The sequence below is a fragment of the Dromaius novaehollandiae genome, chromosome 22, assembly GCF_036370855.1.
Source record: "Dromaius novaehollandiae isolate bDroNov1 chromosome 22, bDroNov1.hap1, whole genome shotgun sequence".
In the NCBI taxonomy this organism is placed as follows: domain Eukaryota; kingdom Metazoa; phylum Chordata; class Aves; order Casuariiformes; family Dromaiidae; genus Dromaius; species Dromaius novaehollandiae.
In genome coordinates, this window is record NC_088119.1 from 8,543,777 (window position 1) to 8,567,630 (window position 23,854).

Below are 23,854 nucleotides of genomic sequence, written 5' to 3' on the forward strand. Positions count from 1 at the left end.
CCCCCTACGATGAGACCCCCCCGGTGGGACCCCCCCCCAGATGGGACCCCCAAATAGGACCCCCGGGGCCGTGACCCCTTCCCGTGGCTAGGACCCGCCCCGGGATGGGACCCCCACGGACGGGACCCCGGGGTCTGGCGGGGGCAGACGGGGCAGTGACCACGGTGGCCCCGGGGACCTGCCGGGCTCAGACGGGGGGGCGGCACCGGGAGCGAGGGGCACCCCGGGGTCCCCCCCCCCCTCCCGCCAGCCGCTGTCCCGGTGCCGCCGCGGCGCCTCTCGCAACCCGTCCGGCCGGTCGGGCCGGGAAGCGGCGCCAGCCCGCGGGAGCGGGAGGGTTACGGCGGCGGCAGCCGGCGCCCGCTCCGACGTGGGGCAACGCCGCGCCGTTCCCCTCCCCGCCGCCGCCCCGGTTTGGGCCCCCCGAGGAGCGGCTCGGGGCCCGGCACCGGCGCACCGGGGAAACTGAGGCAGGGCGGCGGCGGGGGCCGCGGCTGAGCCCCCCCGGGAGGTCGGAGCTGCCGAGGCGGGAAGGGAGAGCGAGCAAATCCGCCGCCTCTCCCTGCCTCCCGCGCCCGGGAATGCCAGGAATGCGCGGGATCCGGCGGCGCCCAGGCTCGCGCCCCCCGGTACCGGCTCCCCGCCGCCCCCCAGGACCGGCGGCACCCTGCCCCTGCCCTCCGCGGGGGGAAGGCGCCCGGCGGCCGCACCGGCCCCGCGCCCCGGGGCGAAGGGTGCTCGGGACCCGGTGAAAAAAGGTTGCGGGGCCCGGCGGGTGCCCGGGGGCGGCATCACGGGGGCATCGCTCGGAGCGAGGAGAAACGCAGCGCGGGGCTGGGGGACCTCCGCTCCTCTCAGCCGCCCCGGGCCCCGTCGCAGGCTTGTTTGCTCTGGAGGAGGCCAAATTCCAGCCCAGGGAATTGCTTGTAAACACAGGAGTCCTTCGCTCAGGGGCTGTTTGTTCGGGGCGGGGGGGAAGGACCGGGGATGGAGACGTGGCGCCGAGCCCTGCGCCGTGCTGTCCCCAAGTCCCTGCTGCGGCGTCCGGTCCACGAGGCCGCCGGGGCGCGAGCCGGAGATCGGCCCAGCGAGGAAACGTGCCGCCAGTGCGTGCAGCATCCGGCGGTCCCTAAGGTCACCGGAGCCACTGCGACGTCCCCACCCAAGCCAGGAAACCCGTCCCTGGGGCGGCAACGGGGTGGGCGGCGGGGGGAAGCGCCCCCCGCGCGGCAGGGGCTGCAGGATGTCCTGCTCCCCGGGACGCGCGCTGGCGCTGGGAAGCCTTCGCCCGGGCCGGTTGCAGACAATGTCACTGGAAAGAGTGACGGCACCGGAGACGTGCTGTCACCGTCGCGAGGGGGACAGTCCCAAGGACAGCCCCGCTGGCAGCCGCCCAGCACAGACGTCAGCCTCTGGCACGGGGCTCTGCTGGATGCAGCCAGAGCCGCTCAGGGTCCCCAGCCCTGGTCCCCATCCCCATCCCTGGTCCCCATCCCCAGTCCCCATCCCCAGTCCCCAGCCCTGGTCCCCAGCCCTGGTCCCCATCCCCATCCCCAGCCCTGGTTCCCATCCCCATCCCTTGTCCCCATCCCCGGTTCCCATCCCCATCTCCATCCCTGGTCCCTGTCCTCATCCCCAGCCCCATCCCCCGTCCCCAGCCCTGGTCCCCAGCCCCGTCCCCAGCCCTGGCGCCTGCCCCCAGGGCTCCCAGCATGGGTGCCCCCTTGCCCAGGCTCCCCCAGGCCACGTCGCCTTTGGGTCCCTCCATTGCAGCTCGGAGCATCCCAAATAACGCCAGGGAGAGGCAGAACCTGCGGGGGGGTGGGGGTTGTGCCCCGAAAGGCTTTGGGATACCCTTGGAGCACCCATCCTGCCTCCTGGGGGGCAGCTTGGCGTGCCTCCCCCCCCCCCAGAGGCGCGGGAAGGCCCGGCTCCCAGGGGACGGGGCTATTCTTGCACGGCCGCACGGGGACGGAAATCCAGCGGGCAGGCGGCCCGGCCGGCCGCGCTCTTCCTCGCACGGCTAAAAAGCCCTGGAGCGCCTCGGCCCCCAGCTGCCCCCGGGGAAGGAGCCCTTTGCTGGGAGCCGCGTCTCAGCACCGCCTTGGCCCTTCTGGGTGCTCGGTGCGGGGGGGTGTTAGCACCCAAAGCAGCGTGTCAGCACCCAAGGAAGGGGATTTGCACCCAGAAGAGGAGTGTCAGAACCCAAGGAGTGGGTTGCCACCGAAGAGGGGGTGTCTGCACCCAAGGAGAGGTGTTAGCACCCAAGGAAGGGTATTTGCACCCAAAGGAGGAGTATTAGCACCCAAGGAGGGATGTTGTGACCCAAGAGGGGGTGTCTGCACCCAAGGAAGGGTATTTGCACCCAAGGAGAGGTGTTAGCACCCAAGGAAGGGGATTTGCACCCAAAGGAGGAGTGTCAGCACCCCAGGAGGGGGTGTCTGCACGCAAGGCGAGGGGGGTTAGGAGCCAGGGGAGCGATGTTTGCAACAGAAGGAGGGTGTCTGCACCCAAGGGGGTTATTAGCACTCAAGGAGGGGGAGAGCACCCAAATGGGGGGGTGTCAGCACCCAAAAGGCCGCTAGATGGAGCCGTTTGCCCAAGGATGCCGGTGGGGGGGGCAGCGAGGGCCCGTCCGCCAAGGGCCCCCCGACATCCCCCCAGCAGTGACCGAGGTGGGGAGATGGGGGGGCTCCTGGGGGCTGCAGGGCTTGGGGGACGCTTCCAGCTTGGCACCTGGGGGACTCCCCAACATGGGGGGCGACATGGAGGGTCCCTGAGGTGGTGGTGGTGGCCCTGGGGCCAGCTCTGCCCTGTGCCTATGGGTGTCTCCTGGGTGGCCCCCAGGGTTGGGGGGTAGGTCCAGCCCCGAAGGCAGCCAGGGGATCCAGACTGCCCCCACCCCCAGCACCCTTGCGTGTCCGTGAGCTCCTGGGTTTGGGGCTCCAGCAAAAGCCAGCCTGGCCAGGGAGCCTTTGGGAGCGAGAGGCACCAGTGCCTCCCAGTCCCAAACTGGTTCAGGACTGAACAGACCTGCTCCCTGTTTGAACTTCTCTTCCGAGCTGAATTCCCCTTGCTCTGTGTGCAGGTCTTGAACTGGCTTTTCCTGCTGGAAAAACCATCTGACAGAAGAAACCAGCCGTGGTGACAGTCCGGCTGGAGGGACGGCCGGACTGGGGACCTCGGGATCTCCCAGCGGCACATCCAGGACCTTGGGAAACCCGCCCCAGGGAGGCCTTGCAGAGCCCTGTGCATGCTAAGCAGGACAGACAGCAGGGCTGGGCTTGTCCCAGCTATTTCTCTGTTTCCCCAAATTAATTCCTAAATCTCAAATTACATTTCCCATGCAACGAACAAGCCCATGGCTCAACATAACCTTTGGGTCGTGCTTTTACCTCCTGCCATGTCCTGGCTGCTTCCCTCTGGTATTTATTATATTATATTTGATTTTATATATTTTATTTTATTTTATTTTATTTTATTTATTTTATTTTATTTTATTTTATTTTATTTTATTATTTAATTTTTAATTTTTAATTCTTAATATATCGCAACACAGTCTATGTTTTGAATGCACCTCCACCCCTGCCAGGACTCGAACTCGCGGCCCGGAGGCGGCGGCGGCGGCGGCGGCGCAGTGCCCCGCGGCGGCCGTCGGGTGGCGCCGTTGCACCGCGCGGCGCGGCCCCGGAGCGCGGCGGCCGGCGCGGGGGGGGGGACGCAAATAGTTTCACCTAGCAAAGCAAAAGCCCGGGCCAGGCTTGGGCATCTCCCCCCCGCCCCCCCCAGTTGCCCCCTGATCCCCCGCAGACCCTCCCAGGGGAAGGGGCAGAGACCCCCCCCACCAAAATACAAGTCCCCCCCCAAATCTCCCCTCTGCGCTGGGGGGGAGGGTGGGTAGGAGCATCCTGGTGAGGGGCTGGGGGGCGGCAGGGCCCAGCGTGGGACCCCCGGGTGGGCGATGCTGGGGGGGTTCGTGGAGCTGCGGGGGGGGGGTCAGGCCAAGGGGCTGCAGCTGGAGGGGGCTGAGAGGCAGCGAGCAAGACCCCCCCCCCCCAAAACAGCACTGGAGTCAGGGCTCGGCACAGCCTGGGGTACCCATGGGGCAGGGGGTGGAGGGTGCCAAGTTTTGGGGTACATGAGGGCCCCCTGCCCCATGGAGCTGGGGGGGGGGGTCTGCTCTGTGAGACCACACTGGGGATGGGGACACAGGCAGGCGTCCTACTGGGAGACACTGGTGACTGCTGGGAGCCGGGGAGGAGGGCTTGCCCTCTCCGAGACATACCCTGCCGCCACCCAGCCCATCCCACTCCCCAACCCCAGGTCTTCCTGCACCCCGTCCCCTGGCAAAGACCCCCTCCGACTCCCCCCTTATCCCCCAAAGCTCCCCCGGGGCCACCAACTCCCTTGCCGAAAAGCCCCCCCCCCCCCCCCCCCCCAGACGCCCGGCCGCCCCGGAGGCCCTGCCAGCCGGCCCCCTCCCGCCTCTGCGCCTGCAGACGGGAGGCTGCGATCTTTATTTATTCCTGTTCCTTCTTTCACCCACTCTTTGTTGTTTCTTGAGCGAGGGAAGGGAAAAAAAAAAAAAAAAAAGAAAGAAAAAAACAGGAGGCAGGAGCCTGTTTTGCCTCCCAGGCAATATTTCTGGAGCCAATCGGAATGCGCACCCACCCTGCCCTGCTCCATAATTAAAGGCTTTAAGCAGGCGGCCGGGGCTGGAGGTTTGGGCACAGTCGCTTGGTTGCTCCTTGCAAGAGGCCGGGCGGCGCGCGGGGCGGAGGAGGCGCTTGGAGCCGGCCCGGGGCACGCCGGGCCTGACGCGCGGGCAGCCGGAGCCGCGAGGCCGGGGGGGTCCCCAGGCGGGCGGGCAGCCCCCCGCTCCCGCCATGAGCGGCTCCTTCGACAAGAAGCTCTCCAGCATCCTCACCGACCTCTCGGGCTCGCTGAGCTGCCATGCCGCCTCCAAGGACTCCCCCACCTTGCCCGAGTCCTCCGTCACCGACCTGGGCTACTACACGGGCCAGCACGACTACTACGCGGGGCAGCCGTACGGGCAGCCCGTGGGCCACTACCCCTACCACCAGTTCAACCTCAACGGCATCGGCGCCGCCGGCACCTACTCGCCCAAGTCCGACTACTCCTACAGCCCGTCGTACCGCCAGTACGGCCACTTCAGGGACCAGCAGCTCCCGGCCCAGGACGCAGGTAGGATGCCCGGGAAACGGAGGGGGGGGAACGGGACGGATCCATCCCGCGGGCTCCCAGCCCCTGCTCCGTGCCGGCGGCACGGTCGGAGTTTAGCACTAAATTTGCACGGTGCCAGAGCCCCCCGCGGGGCTGGGGACGGGGGTCCCGGGCTTGCCGCGCTCCCCGCCGGCGGACAGCAGCGGTGCTGGGGCACCTCTTGGTCCCCTCCGGTGTCCCCCACCCCGGGGGCGATGGACGCGGGACCCGGCGGAGGAGGGAGGGGAAGGGGGGGCCGCCGGCGCCTTGCCCCGCTCGCCGCCCCGGCCTCACGCCTCCGCTCCCTGCCCAGTGTCGGTGAAGGAGGAGCCGGAGCCGGAGGTGCGGATGGTCAACGGGAAGCCCAAGAAGATCCGCAAGCCGCGGACCATCTACTCCAGCTACCAGCTGGCGGCTCTGCAACGCCGCTTCCAGAAAGCCCAGTACCTGGCGCTGCCCGAACGGGCCGAACTGGCCGCCCAGCTGGGGCTCACCCAGACCCAGGTAAGGGCCGACCCCCCCCAGACCCCCCCGCCGCCCCACTCCCCGGCCCAGCTGCCGTCCCGTGGGGCGCCGAGCTTTTGGGGCTTATCCCACCCCGGCGCTGGCCCCGGCGGGCTCAGCCTTCCTGCGGACAGCCGGCACCGCGGCACCGGAGCGCCGCGGGAGAGCCCTGCTCCTCCCCGCCCAGGTCCAGCTTCCCGCCGCTCCGGCTCCCCGGTCCCGGCTCAGGCAGAGAAAGGGGAATTTGGGAAGGAGGCGCATCCCCCAGGAAGGGACCGCTTTTGGGGCTGGGGGTTGCAGTGTTGGTTGAGTTTGACGCTGCCTTGGCTGTAAAAGCCGGCGGTGCCGGGAGGCCTGGGGGTATCCGGGGCTTCTCCGGAGAGGGTGGTTTGGGGATGGGGGACCTGTGCGCCTGACAGCGGGAGCCCCCCGGCTCCAAACCATGGAGAAGCCCCAAAGTGGAGCCTCTCCTGTCCCAAACATCACGCAAAACCAGGGGTTTAACCCTCACTTTTGAGGGCTTCTCTGGCGCGGGACTCAAACGGGACCTGCCGGGGGGCTGCCCCTGCTGTCACGATGGTGACCGGCCCCCCCCGGCCCCCCGAGCTCATCCCCTCACCCCCTTGGGCTGGGCCACGGGTGCCCTTGTGCCGCCCTTGGTGCCGCGGCGCTCCCCAGCACTCGCCCTTCCTCCTCCTCCCTTGGGCGATGAAGCAATCGGGGCCACTCGCAAAGGGCTGACGGAGCGCGTCACCCGCTCCCACAGGGACATTCTGTTTGGGTGACATCCGCCACCCCCTTGGGTGACATCCACTGCCTGGCACCGCGGCCTCGCCTGGGACCGGGGCGCTCCCGACGCCCCGTGGGCCGGCTGCCTTCCCGCAGCGCCCTGTGTCCCTTGTTTTCCCGCAGGGCCCCGTGTCCCCTGTTTTCCCGCGGCGCCCCATGTCCCCTGTTTTCCGGTGGCATCCCGTGTCCCCTGGTTTCCCGCGGGGCCCAGTGTCCCCTGCTTTCCCGCAGCGCCCCGTGTCCCCTGTTTTCCCGCAGGGCCCTGTGTCCCCTGCTTTCCCATGGTGCCCCGTGTCCCCTGCTTTCCTGCAGCGCCCCGTGTCCCCTGTTTTCCCGCGGTGCCCCATGTCCCCTGTTTTCCCGCGGTGCCCCGTGTCCCCTAGTTTCCCGCAGCGCCCCGTGTCCCCTGCTTTCCCGCGGGGCCCCGTGCGGCTGCTGTCTCGCGCCCGGCCGGCCCTCACCCTTCCTGCCTCCCCGCCCAGGTGAAGATCTGGTTCCAGAACCGCCGCTCCAAGTTCAAGAAGCTGTACAAGAACGGCGAGGTGCCGCTGGAGCACAGCCCCAACAACAGCGACTCCATGGCCTGCAACTCCCCGCCGTCGCCGGCCGTCTGGGACAGTAACTCGCACGGCAGCGCGGCGGGCCGGACCCCGCTCCCGCAGCCGCTCCCCTACAGCTCTTCGCCCGGCTTCCTGGAGGAGCACAACCCCTGGTACCACCCCCAGACCCTCAGCGGACCCCACTTGCCCCCCCAGCCGCCGGCCGCCGCGATGCACCACACCTCCCCGGGGCCTCCTCCCAGCACCGGCGCCGTGTACTAACCGCCCGGCCGGAGACAGGCAGCCAAAGACAGTGGCGGAACTTTTCCTTCCTTTTTTTTCTCCCCCGTTCTGTTTTTTTTCTTTTTTTTTTTTTTTTTCTTTTTTTTTCTTCTTTTGGAAATGTGTTTCCAGGACACACATGTACACGCACCCCTATATATACACATATATATCCTAGACTCTCCCAGCTCATCTCAGGAACAACAGGACTGCAAAGGTTTAAACTCGATAGATCCACGCCAAGGGCAGAGGGAAGGCAAGAAAGCGGTGGCAATTCTTCTTATAGAGAGATATATATATTTTTTTTTCCATCATCCCCCAATAGCAACAGAGCCCCCGTCTCGCCCCACCATACCGGGTTCCCGGGGGCTGGGAGCACCGGGCCGGATGGGAAAGAGGGGGCCGAAGCCGCCGCGAGGAAGAGGAGGCGAGGAAGAGCAGCGAGGTTTCGGCGGCGTCCAGCCAAAAAAAAGCGGGAGGCGCGTTGCAAAGCCCCTGCCTGCACGGCTGCCCCGGACCCAGCGCCTTTCCGGCGCCCTAAATCCATCGCTGCCGCGCGGAGACGGATCCGGCCCGCGGGCCCCGGCGCTCGGCGGGTGCAAACGGGCGCCCGAGCCCGGCCGGGGCGATGGACACGGGGCAGCGGCGTCCGGCTGCCGCCGCCGGCTCCGCAGCCGTTTCCTGGGAATCGCCCGGGACGATGCTCAGACGATAAGGTGGTTATTTAAAAGAGAGGGGGGAGGGGGGAGAAGATATTTTAATATTTAAAACTGTTCAGGAATGGCTTAAGTTATTTTTTAAAAGAGAAAATGATGATGTCCGTTTTCTAACAGTGCCTCCATCTGGGTCATTTAAGCTAATGGCAAAGCAAAATGCCTATTTTTTAAATAAATCAACAACACATTAAAAAAAAACCTCTTTAATATTTTTTAAGAGAATGACGCTATTTTTTTAAAAGCAGAAAGTGCAGTTTTAAGAAGTGTTCATATGTGTTGTACAGTCCCAAGGATCTTATTTATGTTGCCTTATATAAATAGGGGTGTATGGGGGAAAAAAGAGTGTACATACGGTTCGTTTGTATAAAGTTGATCAAAACCAAACTGTTTTACTGTTTTTTTTTTTTGTTGTTTGCCTTTTTTTAAACACCTGGCTGATGTGGGCTCCCTCCACGGACAGGGACTTGCCCCGAACTCCCTCTCTGCTTCCTCGGTGACCCAAACCCGATCTACCGACGTTAATAAAAATGCTTTGCATTTTAAGGCTGTCCCAACGCTATTTTTGGGGTAGGTTTGTGAGGAAGGAAGGCTCCGGGGCTCGGAGGAAAGGCTCCGTGGTAGGAAAGGCGGCGTTCATCCCCCGTGTCCGTGCAGCTGCTGGGGACAGCGGGGTTGGGGACCCGGACGGGGCGACGGGCGCAGCTGCTTGCAGCTCGGCCCCAGTTCCCTCTCCGGCCCGCAGGGAACAGGCCACAGATTTTTGCCGTCCGGTCGGTGTACGGCCGGAGAGGTGAATTTGGGGGGAGTTTTATTGCTCCATGCGCCCGGTCTGCAGCCTGCTCCAAAGCCCTGCAGCGACCTGCCGCTGCCTTTCCAACCCTGTTACTGGGAACCAGTAGGTTCCCGGATGTGCAAACTGGGAAAGCAGCTGGGGGCCTCGGCTCACGTTCATCCCCCAACCTTGGGACTGGGAGCTGGAGCCGGAGGTGGTGGCTGGAGCCCATCGCGGTGCGGGGAAACCAGGAGCGCCGGCGCCCAGCTCTCCGCCACCGACTCCTCGCCGCGACCTTGGGCAAATCCCTTCGCCTCGCCGGGCCTCGCCTGGGAGAGGGCAACACCCTCCACTTCAAAGGGAGACGGCGGATTCGCCCCGGCCCCAGCCCTGGGTGCAGCTTCCAGCCTGCCCGACTCCGGGGGGGACGCGGCCGCGTTTGAAGTCGCGCATCCCCAGCACCGGCGCTCGCCGCCCCTTCGGAGACGGGGACTTTCTCAAGGCGCCTTATCGCGCCGGGGGCTTTCAACCGCTGCCTTCGCACCCGCCGTGTTTCTCACAGCTTGGGTTGATAAACCCCAAACGGTGCCGTCTGCGACCCGAACCGCCGGGGAGGGCAGCGGGGCCCTCGTGCTGCGGGAACCGGGGGCGACCCGCTCCGGCCGCCCCTCCCGGTTCCCACGGTGCCGGCACGGCGCTGACCCGGGGCGCTGAGCGTCGATTCGCGGCTGGGAGTCGGGCCGGGGGCTCATCCCGGCGCTCTGCGGAGCAACCTGCTCCGAGCCGCCCGTGGGAAACTCCCGGTCGGAGCAGCCGGCGTTGCATCCCGCGTGGCCGCGCCAGGGTCCCCAGCGCGCCATCAAAATACACCGAATATTCGTGCCAAGCCGGCGGGGGTTATTGCAGGCAGCAGCATCGCAGCGGGCGCCGGCTGGGCCGCGGGAGCCCCCCCGGCGCCCGGCTGGCTCAACACCAGCGCGGCCCAAAGAAGCCACCCAAAACCCGAGGGCAGCCGGCGGGTGGCCCCGGGGTGGCAGGGTCCCCGCGGCGCCCAGGCCCTCTCCCCGCCGGGCACCGCCGGACGCAGCCGGGACAGCGCTCGGAGCGCCCGGGGCCGACCCCGCGTCCCGCCGCCGCCGAGACGTCCCGCTGGCACCCCGAAGGCCGCGGGCGCCGGGCGGGCGCCGGGGCGGAGGCACCCCTGGGCGTCCCCACGCGGCGCCCGCGCCGGCTGCAAAGGGTTAAGGGAGCCGCCAGCCGCGGCTGCCGGAGCGCCGGGCTCGGAGGCTGCGTGCAAACCCGCTCCGCGGGCGGCCGGCGGGCAGACACGCTGGAGACACGGCGTTTTATTAGGGGTAGGCTGCCAGCAAGAGCGAGGCGGCGGCGGGCGGGTTGGGAGAGGAGGAAACCGAGCGGCGTTGCCTGGAGTGAGAAGCATGTCATGAGCTGGCTTTTTCTTGTTTTTTTTTTTTCTTTTTTAAATTAAGGGGGAAAAAAAGAAAGAAAGAGAGAAGATTACATATCCACGGATTATATAAATACTGGGTGCATCTCTGCCCGTGGATGGGCGCTAATCCTGCTCCCCTCTGGTGGCACTGCCTGTGCCGCCAGACCCGACGCCCCGGTGATGGGCACCTGGGGAGAGCCTAGCTCAAACACAGCCCCTCATCCCCCTCCGGTCCCTTCTGCCGCCTCCATCCCAGCCACGAAGCCCATCCCGGAGCCTGCGCGGGGCTGCAGGGTGCCCAAAGGGCCGGGAAGCCGCAGCCTCGGCGTCCCGGCGCGGGAGCCCTCGGCACCTGCCATCGCGGCGTCCCCGCTCGCGCGCGCACATGCCCCGGCCCGCCGCCCGCCCCGCGCCGCGCGCAGCTCCTGCGCCGTTGCAACACGCCGCGGCCAGCCGCTTGCGTCAGGCGCTGCCGGCACGGCGCGGGGGCCGCCCGCCGCCCACGGCCCAGCCCCGGCGGCCGCCGCGGCTCCGTCGCCGCCCGAGCGGTTTGCTAACGCGGCACGCGGGAGCCCCGGCCAAGGCTCCCACGGGCAGAGGCCGGGGCGACGCCGGGGAAGCGCCGGCAGCGCTGCCGGTTGGAGACGGGTGGAAAGGGGTTGCAAAGCAGCTGCCCCCGTGCAAACCCACCACGGCAAGGTGAAGGGTGTGATTTCCAGTCCGTACCAGCGGTCTGCAGAGGCACCCAAGAAGATACCCGCTTCCCTCAGGGAAGGGCACCACAAAGGGTTTCTCCCATCCAGCAGGTTAAATCTCCCAGGCCAGGTCATCCTTGGGCTCCCGGTCTTTTCCAAAGCTCCCCAACACCGGGGATGCTCCTGCCGGATGGAGAAGAGCACGGAAAACACCAGCCCTCTTCCAGCATGGAGAGAAAAACCAAGGTCGAGCTCCAGTTTGGAGGAAAAGGCAGAAAAACCTAGAAACATACCCATCTCCGGGACTTGAGGCCCTTCCCTGCTCCGCAAGAGCACCCCCGGCCGTGGGCAGGACCCTGAGCGGCCCGGCTGTGCTGCCCTGAGCCCTGGGCAGCAGCCGGGGTTTCTTAGCGAGCTGGAGGTGACCCAAGGGTGCCCGAATCAGGGGGCGATACGCAGCCGTGTCCATGCGGCAGGGCAGGACGGGAAGAGTGGGAATAGCTGGGAAAGGGGAATAGGAAATGCGGCTGCCTGCTGTTTCCACTCCTCTGCATCTGCGGAGACACCCGAATCGGGGCTCCCCGCTGCACCACGGGCTCCCGCGACACCCGTCCCCACCACCCCACGCTGCTCCCAGACCCATCCCGTCTTGGCCAAGGCTGAAGGATCCCGGTGGAAACAGCCCCTGGAGGAGCCCCCTTCCCTCCCGGGATGAGCGACGGTGGTCGAGGCTATTTCACCTGCCCCGGGAAGGCCTGAGAGGAGCTCAGATGGCTCCCGCCGGCGGCTCGGCACGGGTCCCCGAACACGACCAACTCGGCGGCAGTGCCCGTCCCGGCCACACGCACAGGGACCCTGCGGGGTTTGGGCACCAGCCACCGGCCCAGCCGCGCTGCAAGGTGTCCCAGCCCCAGGCACCCGGTGCTTGTGCCTCCCGCTGCAAGACGGGGCCTGTGCACTGGCTCTCGCTGCCGGTCCTTGGCAGCGCATCCGTGGGGAAACGCGGACGGGGAGTTACTGAGCTGTGGCCACTTCTGCAGCCCTCGAGATGACCCTCCGCTTGGGTCTCCCACCCCGCCATCCCAGCATGCCACCACGGACAGCCCAGACCTCTCATCCCGAGCACCGAACCTTTCCAGAGCTTAAAAGACAACCCAGGGCTCCAACTGGGAAACACAAGCTCGGCATCCCCTTTCCAGTCCCTGAGAAAAGTCTTGTTCCTCCTTTTTTCAAGGGGTCGAGGAACCACAGATGGCCCCAAAAACGTAGTATTTCGCAGTGGCACCAAGAACTAAATCACAGCCAGGTAGCAGCTCTGCCCGTGGTTTCCCTCTTCCCGTGCAGCACCGAGACCTGAAACACGGGGCTTGTTTCCAGCCCAGCACATCCCCCGGAGGCTCATGCCCGTCGGGAAGGGACTGGTGTCCCGGGGTCTCGCGGTGTCTGAGCAGCCGCACACGCAGCTCCGGCCTCCAGGCCCATCATTCTCGCGCTCGATGCCGGGTATCCGGATCGCCCCAGGTAGGAGCCAAGATCTCGGAAAAAATCCAGCTGCAGGTGCCGTCAAACGCACAAAGAGCAGAGCACAGCATCGCTCCTCACCCAATCTCCCCGCTCGCGAGCGGAAATATCCGTGGGAGCTGGTTCCCAAGGACCCGGGCTGGAGGAGCAGGGCAAGCACCCTGGCTCGAGCCGCCCCAGGGTCCCACCAGCCGCCAGCCCCAGCTCCCCCCTGCCCTCCCTCTGCCGCCCTTATTAACACGACAGCTTCCACAGCTGCAAATTGCCTGTAATTACCCTGAGGAGGCGGCGAGAAGCCCCCTCTCTTAGGGGCCCGGGCCCACAATTACTATAATTGCGCCTCCGTTTTGGAGCAGCGATCGCATGTCTGAAAATAGCGGTGGGTCCCGCGCAGATGTGGAGCGGGGGGGGGTCAGCCCCGGCCCCCCATTCCCGTGCTCCTGGCCACCCGGTGCTATTTTCCCAGGAGCTTTTCCAAGCATCTCCCCTCGCTCTCGCCCGAAAGCCCCCTGCAACGCACCGACGGGAGCGGGAGGCACCGAGGAGCAGCCGCCACTTTACAGTCGTACAGCCTGTTTATAAAGGGGACACACACACAACAGGGGACGATCGTCATAAATAAAGCCAGGCTGGGGGTGTCCCCTAGTCCAGGTGGCTCCCGGGGCTGCACCGAGCCCCCCTCGCCGGAGACCCCTCCTGCGTCCATCAGCGGAGGGATCCGGGGGCTCCGAGTCCTGCCCACCGGGAAGCGCCCACCGGGGTCCGTGCCGGAGCCGCCTGGCTTCGCCCGCGACGGGGCGGCCGCTCGCCGGGTCCCTGCAGACAGCGGTCGCCTTCCTCCTCCTCCCCCTTCCTGGGCTCGCTGGGGCGACGCAGCGTCTCCGCGGGGGCTCCCGGCCCCTCCGAGGGTTGGGGAGCGGTGCCTCCCCCCTCGCCGGCCCTCCCGCAGCCGGCGGGTGCTGAGCCGAGGCAGCATCACATCATGGGGGCCCGGGGGCCGGTGTCCGGCAACTGCGGCTGGTACCAGGGCCCGAAGCTGCTGCCGTAGCTGCTGGGGGCGAGGGGGGGCCCCTTCGCCGGCAGGGGCAGGTCCCAGAGCGGGGGGATGCCGGGGGAGCAGGGGGACAGCAAGGAGGAGGGGGGCAGGGGCTCCGCGTCGGGCGCCCTCGAGCCCTGCTTCACCTTCTTGTACTTGGAGCGCTTGTTCTGGAACCAGATCTTCACCTGCGGGCGAGACGGGGGTGAGCCGGGGCGAGCGCTGCGGGGGCGCAGGATCCGGGGCAAATTTCCCCTTGTAGACACCCCCCAGAGCCTATATTTTTTTTACAGACCCTTCTGGGACCCCAGCCTCCCGCTCTCTAAGGCTATACCTGCCCTTGCCCAGCCGATTCAGCCTGGAGAGGGTCTACAAGATAAGCTGGGCTCTGAGCCCAACCCTTTACAAGCCACTAGAGAATCCACCATAGGCAGCTGGAGGGCGAAGAGGCACGCAGAGGCCAGATACCTGCACGATAAAGAGGACGACACAGGAGTCACAGGCCACGTGCGCGTCCCCGTGTCCCCCCGCGCCCCACCAGCCGGGGACGTGGCTCCCGCCGGGCGCCGGGGCTGGGCCGGGCGCGGTGCAGTGGGCCCCGGGGCCGGCAAGCGCCAGCTGGGGTGGCGGCCCCGCTCATTCCTCCCCGCGGTCCCCCCCGCGCTGCCGGCAGGTTCCCACTTGCCTCCTCTTCCCCGGCTTTATGAGCTCGCTTCGCCCGTGGCTCCGGGCTCCGCTGCTGCCGCCTGCCTGTCTCTCCCCATCGCCTTCAAAAACCCGCTCACCCTTCCCGCGCGCTCGGCACGGCCGGGCCGGCAGCCAGCCTCCGGGTGGGAAAGTCCCGCGGCCGCCGGGAGGGGTGACCACAGCCTGCCCCCCCCCGACGGCATGGCTCCGACCCCGGCTCGCCCCGGCGCTGGGCTCCGCTCGGCCCCGGATGCCGGCCGGGAAGCGCAGGCTTCGCTCGGATTCACCCCGCGGAGTGGAGACGGGCCCGAGCAGAGCGTGCGGGGAGCCGGGGCCGCATCCTGCCCCGCGCGAGCACCGCTGCGGCGGGCACGGAGGGCCCGGGCCCTACCTGGGTCTGGGTGAGCCCCAGGCGGGCGGCCAGCTCGGCGCGCTCGGGCAGCGCCAGGTACTGGGTCTGCTGGAAGCGCTGGTTGAGGGCCTGCAGCTGCGGGCTGGAGTAGACGGTGCGGGGCTTGCGGGCCTTCCTCCCCCGGCCGCTGAGCCGCAGCTCGCCGTCGGCGGCCGCCGGGGTCTTGTCGTGCCCTGGGCGGCGGGGAGAGGAGCAGAAAAAGGAATTAAACCTCACGCACACACAAAAAAAGCATCCCAGGACCAGGGGCCCGTCCCTGGAGGGGGGCACCGGGTTCTGCTTTTTGGAGGTTATTCTGGGGGGAGGGAGCCAAACAGGGGGGACCTATTTGTTCTGTGCTGGTGCGGTTAAGCCCTATGCAAAGCAAAGGGGAAGCGGGAGGAGGAACGGGATTAAGAACCATTATTAAATTGGCATCACTGTTCGAGGCCAGAAGCAGGGCGGCCGCCGGCCCCTGCCCAGCACCGCGCTGGGCTTGCTGCTCCCCCCGCCGCGGCCTCGCGCCGCTGCTGGCCTCAGCTCGCGGGAGCCCCCGGGGCCGGCGGGAGCCCCCGGGGCCGAGGGCCGGCGTCGTGCCGCGGGGCTCAGCCGGGGTCCCGTCCCCTCGTCCCCCCCGGGCTGCGGCCGAGGAGCCCCCGAGCCGTTTCCCTGCGGGGCTGCTCCGTTTGCAGTTCGCTTTTGAGGAAACCAGACGGTCGGACACAGGGATGCGCTGAACGGAGCCGCTCGCGCTGGGCCCGGGGGGGCGGTCGCGGGGCCCGGGGGGGGGCGCGGGGTGGGGGCAGCAGGTACCGGGCAGGGGGCTTTCACGCCGCCCAGCCCCGGGTCTCTTGCAGCGTCCCGGCCGGCCGGGGCTTGTTTGCGGCGCTGGTCGGGCCCCGCGGGTCCCCTCCCGGGCTCCGGGGCTCCCCCGCTCCCGCCGCCACGCCGAGCCCCTGCCCCGACGGCCCCGGCCCCGGTTCGGCTCCCGGCGAAACCCCCCCGCGGGGCCGGCGGGGCCGGGGGCCGCCCGTGCCCGGGATGCGGAGCGCGCCGGGGCGGGTGCGCAGCGCCGAGCACCCCGCGGGCGCCTTACCTGCGTCCTGCAGCCTGGCGCCGGGGGCCAGCCGGGCCGGGGGCGGCGGGCAGGGCGGGTAGGGGCCGCCGCCGGGGCAGGGGCCGGGGCAGGGGCAGGGCCCGGGCCGGCCGCAGGAGGCGAAGGGCGGCGGGGGGCGCGGGGGGCGGCCGGCGGGGTGGAGGCCGCGCTCCAGGAAAGCGGCTTTGGAGGGGTCGGGCCCCAGCAGGCTCTCGGCCACGGAGCTCATGGTCATGGTGGGCCGCACCGGGCAGCCCCCGCCGCCCCCCGACGGGCTCCGCGCTGCGGCACCCGCGCCCGGGGGTTCCCCTGCCCGCCCCGCCCCGCATCGGCCCCGCCCCCGTGACGTCATCAAGGCTCCCCCCCCCGGGGGGCAACCCCCCCCCGTCGGGGGCAGCCCCCCCCCTCCCCGCCGGGTTGCCCCCTTTCCCCGTGCCCTGGGGACCACGGGGAGCGCTCAGCCCCCCCCCCGCCGCAGAGGGGGGACCCGGGGTTAAAGTGAGGTGGGGGGGGACACAACCGCCCCCCCCCGCCGTGTCCTGGCCGAGCACCCCCGGGGGTGCGGGGGGCCTTTTCCCACCCTGCCAGTGCTGCCCACCCCGGGCGGGGGGTAACCCCTTTCCCAGGGACCCCCTGCACGTCCCGAGGGCAGGAAAGGGTTAAACACGTGCCGCCCCCGTGGGGCTGGGGGGGGGCAGGTGGGCACCGCTGTGGGGGGAGCCCTGGCGCGTGGGTCCCGCTGGCCCCCACCGGCACGGGCAGAAATGAGCTGCCCCCCGGTCCGTAGCCCTTCCCGGGGCCCGGGCAGCCGGGATGGGGGCAGTGCCTTCCCCCCCCCCATGGTGGGAAAAGGGTCCCCTGGAGCCGGGGGGGGGGCGTGGGCGTGGGGCCACCCTGGGCCCACCAGGGACAAACCCCGGGGAAGGACGGGCTGAGGCTGCCTGGTCTCAGCTCACGGGTGTGGGAACAGCGAGGGGCACAGCCGGGACAGAGGGAAGGATGGACACGTATGCAGGGATGGACGCCCCGACGGAGGGACGGACACACGGAGGGATGGACACCCACGTGGAGGGACGGACCCCCAGGGCACAGACAGGCAGATGCTGGCTCGCCAGTGAGGGGTGCGAGGCCCCGCATCTCCGTGTCCCCTAGGCCTGGGTGCTCCCGGGGGGAAGCAGCCAGGTGCCGGTGCCGGGAGCCCCGGAGCCGCCCCGATGGAGCCCACCCCGGCAGACGGGAGGCCCCCTCGCCCCGGCGTCCGCAGCTCCTGGTCCCCGCGGGGCCCCGCTGCCGGTGACAGGCGCCGACCTGCCCGGCCGCTCCCTCCCTGCTGCCCCAGGGAGCCCTGATCCCCCCAGAGAGGGGTCTGCATCTTCCCGGCCGCACTGCTGCCCTTGGGGCTGGGGACACTGGTGGTGACACGGCCGGAACCGCTGGGGAGCTGGGCGGCCCTCTCGGTGCTGGAGCGCGGGTGACGAGCGCGCCGGGTCTCAGCCACCACCTCGCGTGGGGCTCGCCCGGGAGCAGCCCTGCTGGAGCAGGGTGACATGCTGCCGGGGATGGTGGCAGGGAGGGTCCCCCGTCCCCACCCTCCCATTAGACCATCTTCAAAACATGTTTCCATGTCGCCATCGCGCCGAGTCTGAGTCACTCGGAGCTTGGGCCGGGAGCGCTGATATAAATAGCCCTGCTGCTCGCTAACCCCGAGACCCACTGGGACTCGTTTCCTACCCCAAAACTCCAAGTAAAACACAACCCTTTCTCTAGCGGATGTCTTGAGCCCTTTGTAGCTGGTCCCTGCTGAGATTTTGCCATCCCAACCTTAAACCTTTGCTCACAGCCCCTGTAATGACCATTTCCAGCACCGCCAGCCCCACCGAGCAGCCCCTCGGCGCGGGGCGCTGAGTGCCCAGGCGCTGGGTCCCCTCTGTCCCCGCGTGCGGAGCTGAACCGGGTGCCGGTGTCCCCGGGACTGCCCTTGGGAGCCACATCCACCCAGGGAGGAGACCTGGGCTCTGAGTCCTACGTGAGCCCTGGATTTGGCACCTGGGGAGAGGCTGTCCTGGTGCCTCTGCTCTGCCCGGTTCCAGGGGGCAAACGTGGAAAATCCTCGGACTTCACCCAGATAGAAACAGAGGCAAAACAGCAAAAAAAAAAAAAAAAAAAAGACACATGGAGGAATCTAGACGTTCACCAACCCCACCTGGGCCAGCCCAAGGCAACTCCAGGGAGCTCGGCTTGGCCACCACTGAAGGCAAAGCTTAGCCACCGCGAGTATCAAAGGAAACCTCCGCCGATCTGCTTTTATCCCGGCTCCGCACTTCCCCACTCGGGTGACTCAGCCCTGCCTGGCTCCGGGGACGCGTGCTGGCTTGCTGGGGTGAGGTGCCGGCAGCTCCGCGCCCCGAGCACACGCTCCTGCCCGCGCTCCGGGGGGACCAGGGCTGGGGGGGCCTGGAGCCGCCTGTTAAATGCAGCTAAGAGCCGTTTTAGGACCTTCAGAAGCAGGAGATGCCATGCACCGGGTGGAGAAGGACCATGTGCAGATGGAGGGACGGGTGTTGCTCCAGACAGACTGCCAGCCTGTCCCTGTGCCCAGACCGGGGCTGTGGGCCAGCCCAGAGGGTCACCTCGCTTGGGAGCGGGGAGTTTGGGGACGTTGCTTCCCCTGGCACTGCAGCCCAGCGTTTCTGGGCAACGCTGGAGGACACGTCCTGAACGTCAGCGCCCGGCCAGGCTGGGCTGTGCTTGCGCAGATCCCAAATAGCCTGGGTTTCCCGTGGCCGAGGCGCTGGGGGAAGGACCACACGCTCACGGACATTTTGGGGCACTGCTTTTCTGCTGGTGGAAGGAGGAGGACCCCGAGGGCCGAATCCCCATCTGAGATAAGCTGTCACAGCTCCGTTGCCTTTGGGGGTTATCCCACCCCACCACGCCTGGGGGCAGGAGATCAACGGGACCCTCCGTTTAGAGGCATCTCCACGTTCATCCCATGCTATGGGACAACCTGGAGGCCAGCAGGGAGAGGGCGCAGGGAGAGGACCAAGGCTCAGGTGACACCATGTGCAGCCCATCTCCTCCCCGTCCCTGACGGCCAGCAGCCTCGCACAGGCAAGCTTTCGTGTTGAGGACCTGCAGTGCCGACCCGAGTGTCCCGCCCTGCCGAGGGGACGTCCCACCTTCGAGGCCACTCGAGGCCACGGTCCTCTGCCCGCCCGGGCGCAGCCAGCCAGCGCCGCGGGGCGGACGGGCGGCACGCACGGACAGCGCTGTCTGCTCCGCGTTCCCTCGGGAGACGGGGTAGCAGCAGGCACGCAAGCTTCGGGCTGCAAAAATCCACCTCCCGGCCAAGTGGCAGCCGGGGGTCTGGTTCCCAGCAGCTCCGGGAGCCGCGGGGAAGAAGCTGGTGCCATCCGGGTACCTGCCCAGAGACAGGCGCGGGGCTCAGCTCCCCGGGGCTGGATCCGATGCCTCGTGTTTGCCTCCGCGCGCTCCGAGACGTACAGAACACGCCGTTTTCGCAGGGTTTGGGGTTTGAAGGGAACCCGCTGCCAAGACAAATACATCAAGTCAACGAGCATGAAATTAAAAAAATAAATCAAGGCCACGCTCGGAGCCGATTAGGAGTCTCGGTCTCAGGGCTGGAAGGTGCTGACACGCGCTGCGACCCACGCAGAGGCAGCAGCGCGGCTGGGCGCTGCCGGGCCGGGAGCTGCACCGTCACATCGCCCGGCCAGCCCCGTGGCCACCGCGACTTCCCGGCCCAGCCGCCCGTGCCGGGCCAAAGGGCTCTGCTCTCGCTGTGGCCGGGACCGCGGGAAGAGCCGGGCTTCACCGCGGAGGCTCCCGGTCTTTACCCGCCCGGCACCGGCTGAGGAGGCTGGTGAAAGCGGGAGGATGAAAGGGGTGCAGGGAAGGGAGAAGGGTGCGGGGGGGGAGCAGCGAAGCGTGTGCCAGGTAACAAACCTACGAGATCGCCCAAGATAAAGGGAGATCCCAGCAGCTGTAATTACGCGCTGGAGATAGAGCGGCGAGGGGAAAGCCTGGAGCCAAGTGCAGGCATTCTGGGTTAATGGAAGCCCAAGGAGAAGTTAATAACAAGACGAACAAAGTCGGAGCAGACAGCCTGGCGTCTGCCCTCCCACACTCCGCCGCTGCCACGTTAACGAAGCATCGCGCTATCTCCAGCCCCGCGCGCGGCCCGGGAGCGAGCAAGGGGGTGCGCGGGGAGACGGGGCGCCGGCGCGAGGCTCCTCCGGGAAACCCGCCGCTTTTCTTGCTTGGGTTGGTTTGCAAAAGCTGAGGGGAAGCGGAGCAGCTGTAAAAGCCATCGTGGGGGAGGAAAGGGGGGGATGAGGGGCATTTCGGGAGCATCCTCTGGGAGGGGGTTGGAAGCCTGCCGATGCCTCTGGCCTGCTTTCCGTGGGGAGGTTTCAGAGAGACAGGAGGGAAGAGAAAGTTCACGTTCGGCATTATTTTCCCTTCACCTTTGCAGAACTCCAAAGTCTCCAAGTTGGATTCGAAGAAGCTTTTCTGCAAAAACATGCTCATAAATGACTCGTCCCAAATTTTGCAGTCCTCAGGAAACAATAAGAAACCCCCCGTTGCTATTTTTGATTGGAACAAATCACAAAAACATCCCTCCATAGACATCCCAGGACTCCTGAAAACATCAACAGCTTTTCCCAAAGCCCCCCAGTTTCTCACTGGGAAAAGGAGATAAAACAGCTCCAACCTCAAAGCCAGGCTACAGCCCAGCTCCCTTCCGTGGGGTTTCAGTGTTTCTTGCTTTCCAGCACCCGGAGCGGTTGCAGCGGGTGTAAATCAGCCTGGCACCGCCGGAGGCCCTGGCCGGGTGGTGCAGATCAGCAGCTTCCCCAACGGCACAACCGCGCTTGGTGTGACAGAAACACCCGAGAGCCACCGCGTTGTCCCAGGTGACGCGAGCAAGCTGGGCATCCCTCGGCCAGGATTTGTGCCCTGCTTTGTCGCTGGTTTGCGCTGACGTGAAATTATATATGGTAAAAAATCTTAAAACAAGTAATCTTTCCCTCCCCCGCTTTTATCCTCCCTTAATACAATAAAGCAAATATTTTGATTGTTTTGGAACTGAAAATATTTTCCAGGACCTGCATCTGGTCTGGGTTTGATTTCCACATGGACTGTCGGCTGGAAATGAAAGGAATAAAAGGACCAGCTCTCCCGCTGATGAGGGGAACATCATCCCACCGATTCGCACCACTGAAACCAGAGAATTAGGGAGCAAACTACAGGGAGAAGCTCCCCTTGGTGGCATCATGTTTGGAGGGAAGCGAAGCTGGTCCCGGCTCTGCTACCCCAGAAATGTGCAAAAGCTGAAAATTTGCCCCAGCGTCGCACCTGGGGTCGCAGCAGCTCTTCCGACTGGGCACCGGCAGAGGCCGAAACTGCTGCTGCGGTGGAGGGGGTCCCTCCCTTCCTCTGCTCTTCTCTGGTGAGTCTATTAAGTGCCTGGGATTGATTGTGGGAGCAATTTTCTGCCGTCTACATTCCCCGTGTCACTGTTACTCCCCGTGCGCCCTGCCGTGTGAAGCCCGTTTGCCGGGTAATTACACCCCATCTGGAAACCTTTGGGGAAGGTGTGAACCCGCCAGGCCGAAATGTGACATATTTAATCAATTCTTCCATTCATTAGCCCCAGCCTCAGCACCTTGCCCTGCTAATTTGACAAGAGCAGCAGTTAAAGAGGCTTTTTAACCCTCATTTACTTCACGTCACCCTTAACGCGGATAGCTAGAAAGTCCCAAAGTCAGTGTGCAGCCTGTCCGGAAAGGCGATAGTCTGCGTGTGCTTCGGCCTCACGTTCAGTTTTCTCCTCTTTGCATCCTCAGCTCTGCATACGGTGTGGTCTGGAAACTGCCCTGCTAGGAATGGCGACCCAATGCAGGGTGAAATCCTTTGCTTTTCCTTAAAAACAACAGATCGGACCCTGCACTAGCCACTCGGGGAATCTGGTTTGGACAGCGCGTGCGTGCCACGTCTCATCCATGGTGGAAAACCCTGAAAAACCTTTGAGTTGCACACAACGGCTGTTAAAAGACTAGTTACGTTTTCTTTCTTTCTATTGCATTTTTTTCTCTTTATCCCCCAAACTGAAGAGTTAAAGGTTTGTCCAGGCTCCTAAGGAAAAGCAGCATGAAAAAACACTGCAAGAGCAGAAAGCGGCAGCACCTGCTTCGCGCTGCGTAACGTGGCTGGTGCCAAGCGCCAAAGCCATTTGCATGGCACCTTGTTGGGTATTGCAGCGTTTAACGCGACCTTTCACTGTTTTCAGGTGTTGGACCTCCAGGCCAAAATTTCCCTTGTCTTTTTCTAGCTTGGTGCAATCAGCTCCTTCCCCTTTCCTGCTTCGACTGCTCTTGCGGGAGCAGTGCAAAATGCCCCTTTCTGGGTGCAGCAGATAAAAAAGATAACTTGAATGCACTGTGCTATTGATATTGTGTTGAATTTGTTGTGCGTTATTTAAGCAGTGAGAAATATCAACTGGGATTTTTTTTCCTGTTTTGCAGATAACTGTTTAGGGAGGCTGATTTTCCCCCGAGGGGGAGCGTTAGAACAAGCACAATTAAGATCTGGCCCATGTTTTTCGCAATATTTCCAGGGGACTTTTCCTTGCGTAAATGGTCTTTTCCTTTCCTACCGCTGGCGCTTCGTTTGAGAGGCTGTTATTTTCCCCTTTAGTGAGACACATTAAGGGTTTGTAACTTCAACAACATAACAAGGCAGTTATTAATGGCTAGATGCAGCATTTAAACAGAAAGATAATCAAGTGTTAGCCTCTCAGCAGAGAATTTGATCCAATAAAGCCTGATTAATTTATTTTAAAATAGTCTCTCGCAGGCACACATCTCTAACGCATAAACTTCCTAAACTTTGGAATTAGGACTGAAACGGGCAGCACGTATTGCACCACTGTCCTAGCAGGGGACCCGGGGCGGCTGGCTCTGCAAACCGGCGTGGGGAGGAGGGTTTTGCCGCGGTGTTTTCAGCGGTGCAAGGTGCACGGCGTGCTGCCCGGGTAACCGGGGCGGGAGTCACCCTCGAGTCCTGCTGCCCTTTTTGGAAATGCTCTGTGCCTTCCCCGATACCCGCGGGTCGGGGCCGGCTCCGCTCCCAATCCTGTGCCCGTTCGGTGGAAGCAATTAAAGCCCACGTGCTTCCTGCAAGGATCCTGCTCCAGCCCGCTGGCTGCAGCACATGTTGACGTGTTTCTCTGGAAAGGGGTTTAGCCAAGGATGGAATTTAAAACCACAGATTTTGTTTTCTGTTATTTGTTTTTTTGTTATCCTTTTTACTTTTGCATTTTTTTTCTTTTGCTTTTTTTTCTTTTTAAATATCTTCTCTGGCAAGTCGAAAGCTGTGACTAAGGCCTCCTCTGGCAGCAGCGGGCTCGATTCCTGTGGGTGGTGGCTGCAGAGGGCCCAGAAGTGCAGACCAAGGTGGCTCAAAGGTGACGCGATGTCCTGCAGGGCCCCTCCGATATCACCCGCTGGGGTCTGGGTGCTGGGCCAGGACGGGTCAACGTGCCGACGCTGAGACGCTGGGATGCTCCCGAGGGGCTGGGATGCTCTGGGGATACAAGTGAGGCAACACCTCAGAGGGGAACCTGTACAGTCAGGAAGAAGAGCTGATCTTCCAGGATAAAGAGCCTCTTTTAGCATTTTTTGCATTGAAAGGATTCAATTTTTCACTTTGAAATGCAGTTACATTTTTAACAAGCAACCCCCCTGTTTAAAAGATTAAAATTTCAGTAAGGGGAACAAAAGCCATCAGTTTTCTCAAAGCAAAATAGTTCGACGGGTCACATTGCGGTGGGAAGATCGCCTCATGTTGCAGAGTATTTTCCTACCATTTCTGAAAAGCATCAGGTAGAAACAGCAGCGTTTCCCGTGAAACCGGACCCTGAACCCGGCTGTTCAGGGGCAGTATAAAGCCCTGGGGAAGGGGCAACGTCTGAGCCCGCTCGGGGTTCGGGACTCCTGAGCGGGGAACGACAACCCGCGGAGCCCCCACGTCCGCGTCTTTTGGTGCAGGGAAACGTCAGGGACAGCAGCATTACGCGGTTTCGGGCTGGAGCGAGGTGGGAGCGGGGTCCTGGCCAGGCAAGCGGGGACACC

General features: G+C 65.1%; 2 protein-coding genes and 1 long non-coding RNA gene across 3 annotated transcripts in view; 1 reads left to right on the forward strand and 2 right to left on the reverse strand.

The window, feature by feature from the left end:
• Positions 1–4,725: 4,725 nt before the first annotated feature.
• On the forward strand, positions 4,726–8,437 carry DLX3 (distal-less homeobox 3). The gene is made up of 3 exons (XM_064524603.1): positions 4,726–5,205; positions 5,537–5,727; positions 6,999–8,437. Exons 1-3 carry the CDS (start codon positions 4,887–4,889, stop codon positions 7,335–7,337), a joined length of 849 nt encoding a protein of 282 aa, XP_064380673.1. The 5' UTR covers positions 4,726–4,886; the 3' UTR covers positions 7,338–8,437.
• Positions 8,438–12,735: 4,298 nt separating this feature from the next.
• On the reverse strand, positions 12,736–15,994 carry DLX4 (distal-less homeobox 4). Its single transcript, XM_064524859.1, has 3 exons — positions 15,699–15,994; positions 14,603–14,796; positions 12,736–13,712 (listed from the first exon to the last, which is right to left on the reverse strand). Exons 1-3 carry the CDS (start codon positions 15,931–15,933, stop codon positions 13,464–13,466), a joined length of 678 nt encoding a protein of 225 aa, XP_064380929.1. The 5' UTR covers positions 15,934–15,994; the 3' UTR covers positions 12,736–13,463.
• Positions 15,995–21,332: 5,338 nt separating this feature from the next.
• Positions 21,333–23,854, reverse strand: part of LOC135330600 (uncharacterized) — a 41,433-nt gene continuing 38,911 nt past the window's right edge. The window contains exon 5 of the long non-coding RNA XR_010392561.1: positions 21,333–23,306. This is a non-coding gene — a long non-coding RNA (uncharacterized LOC135330600). The remainder of the gene's footprint in view (positions 23,307–23,854) is intronic.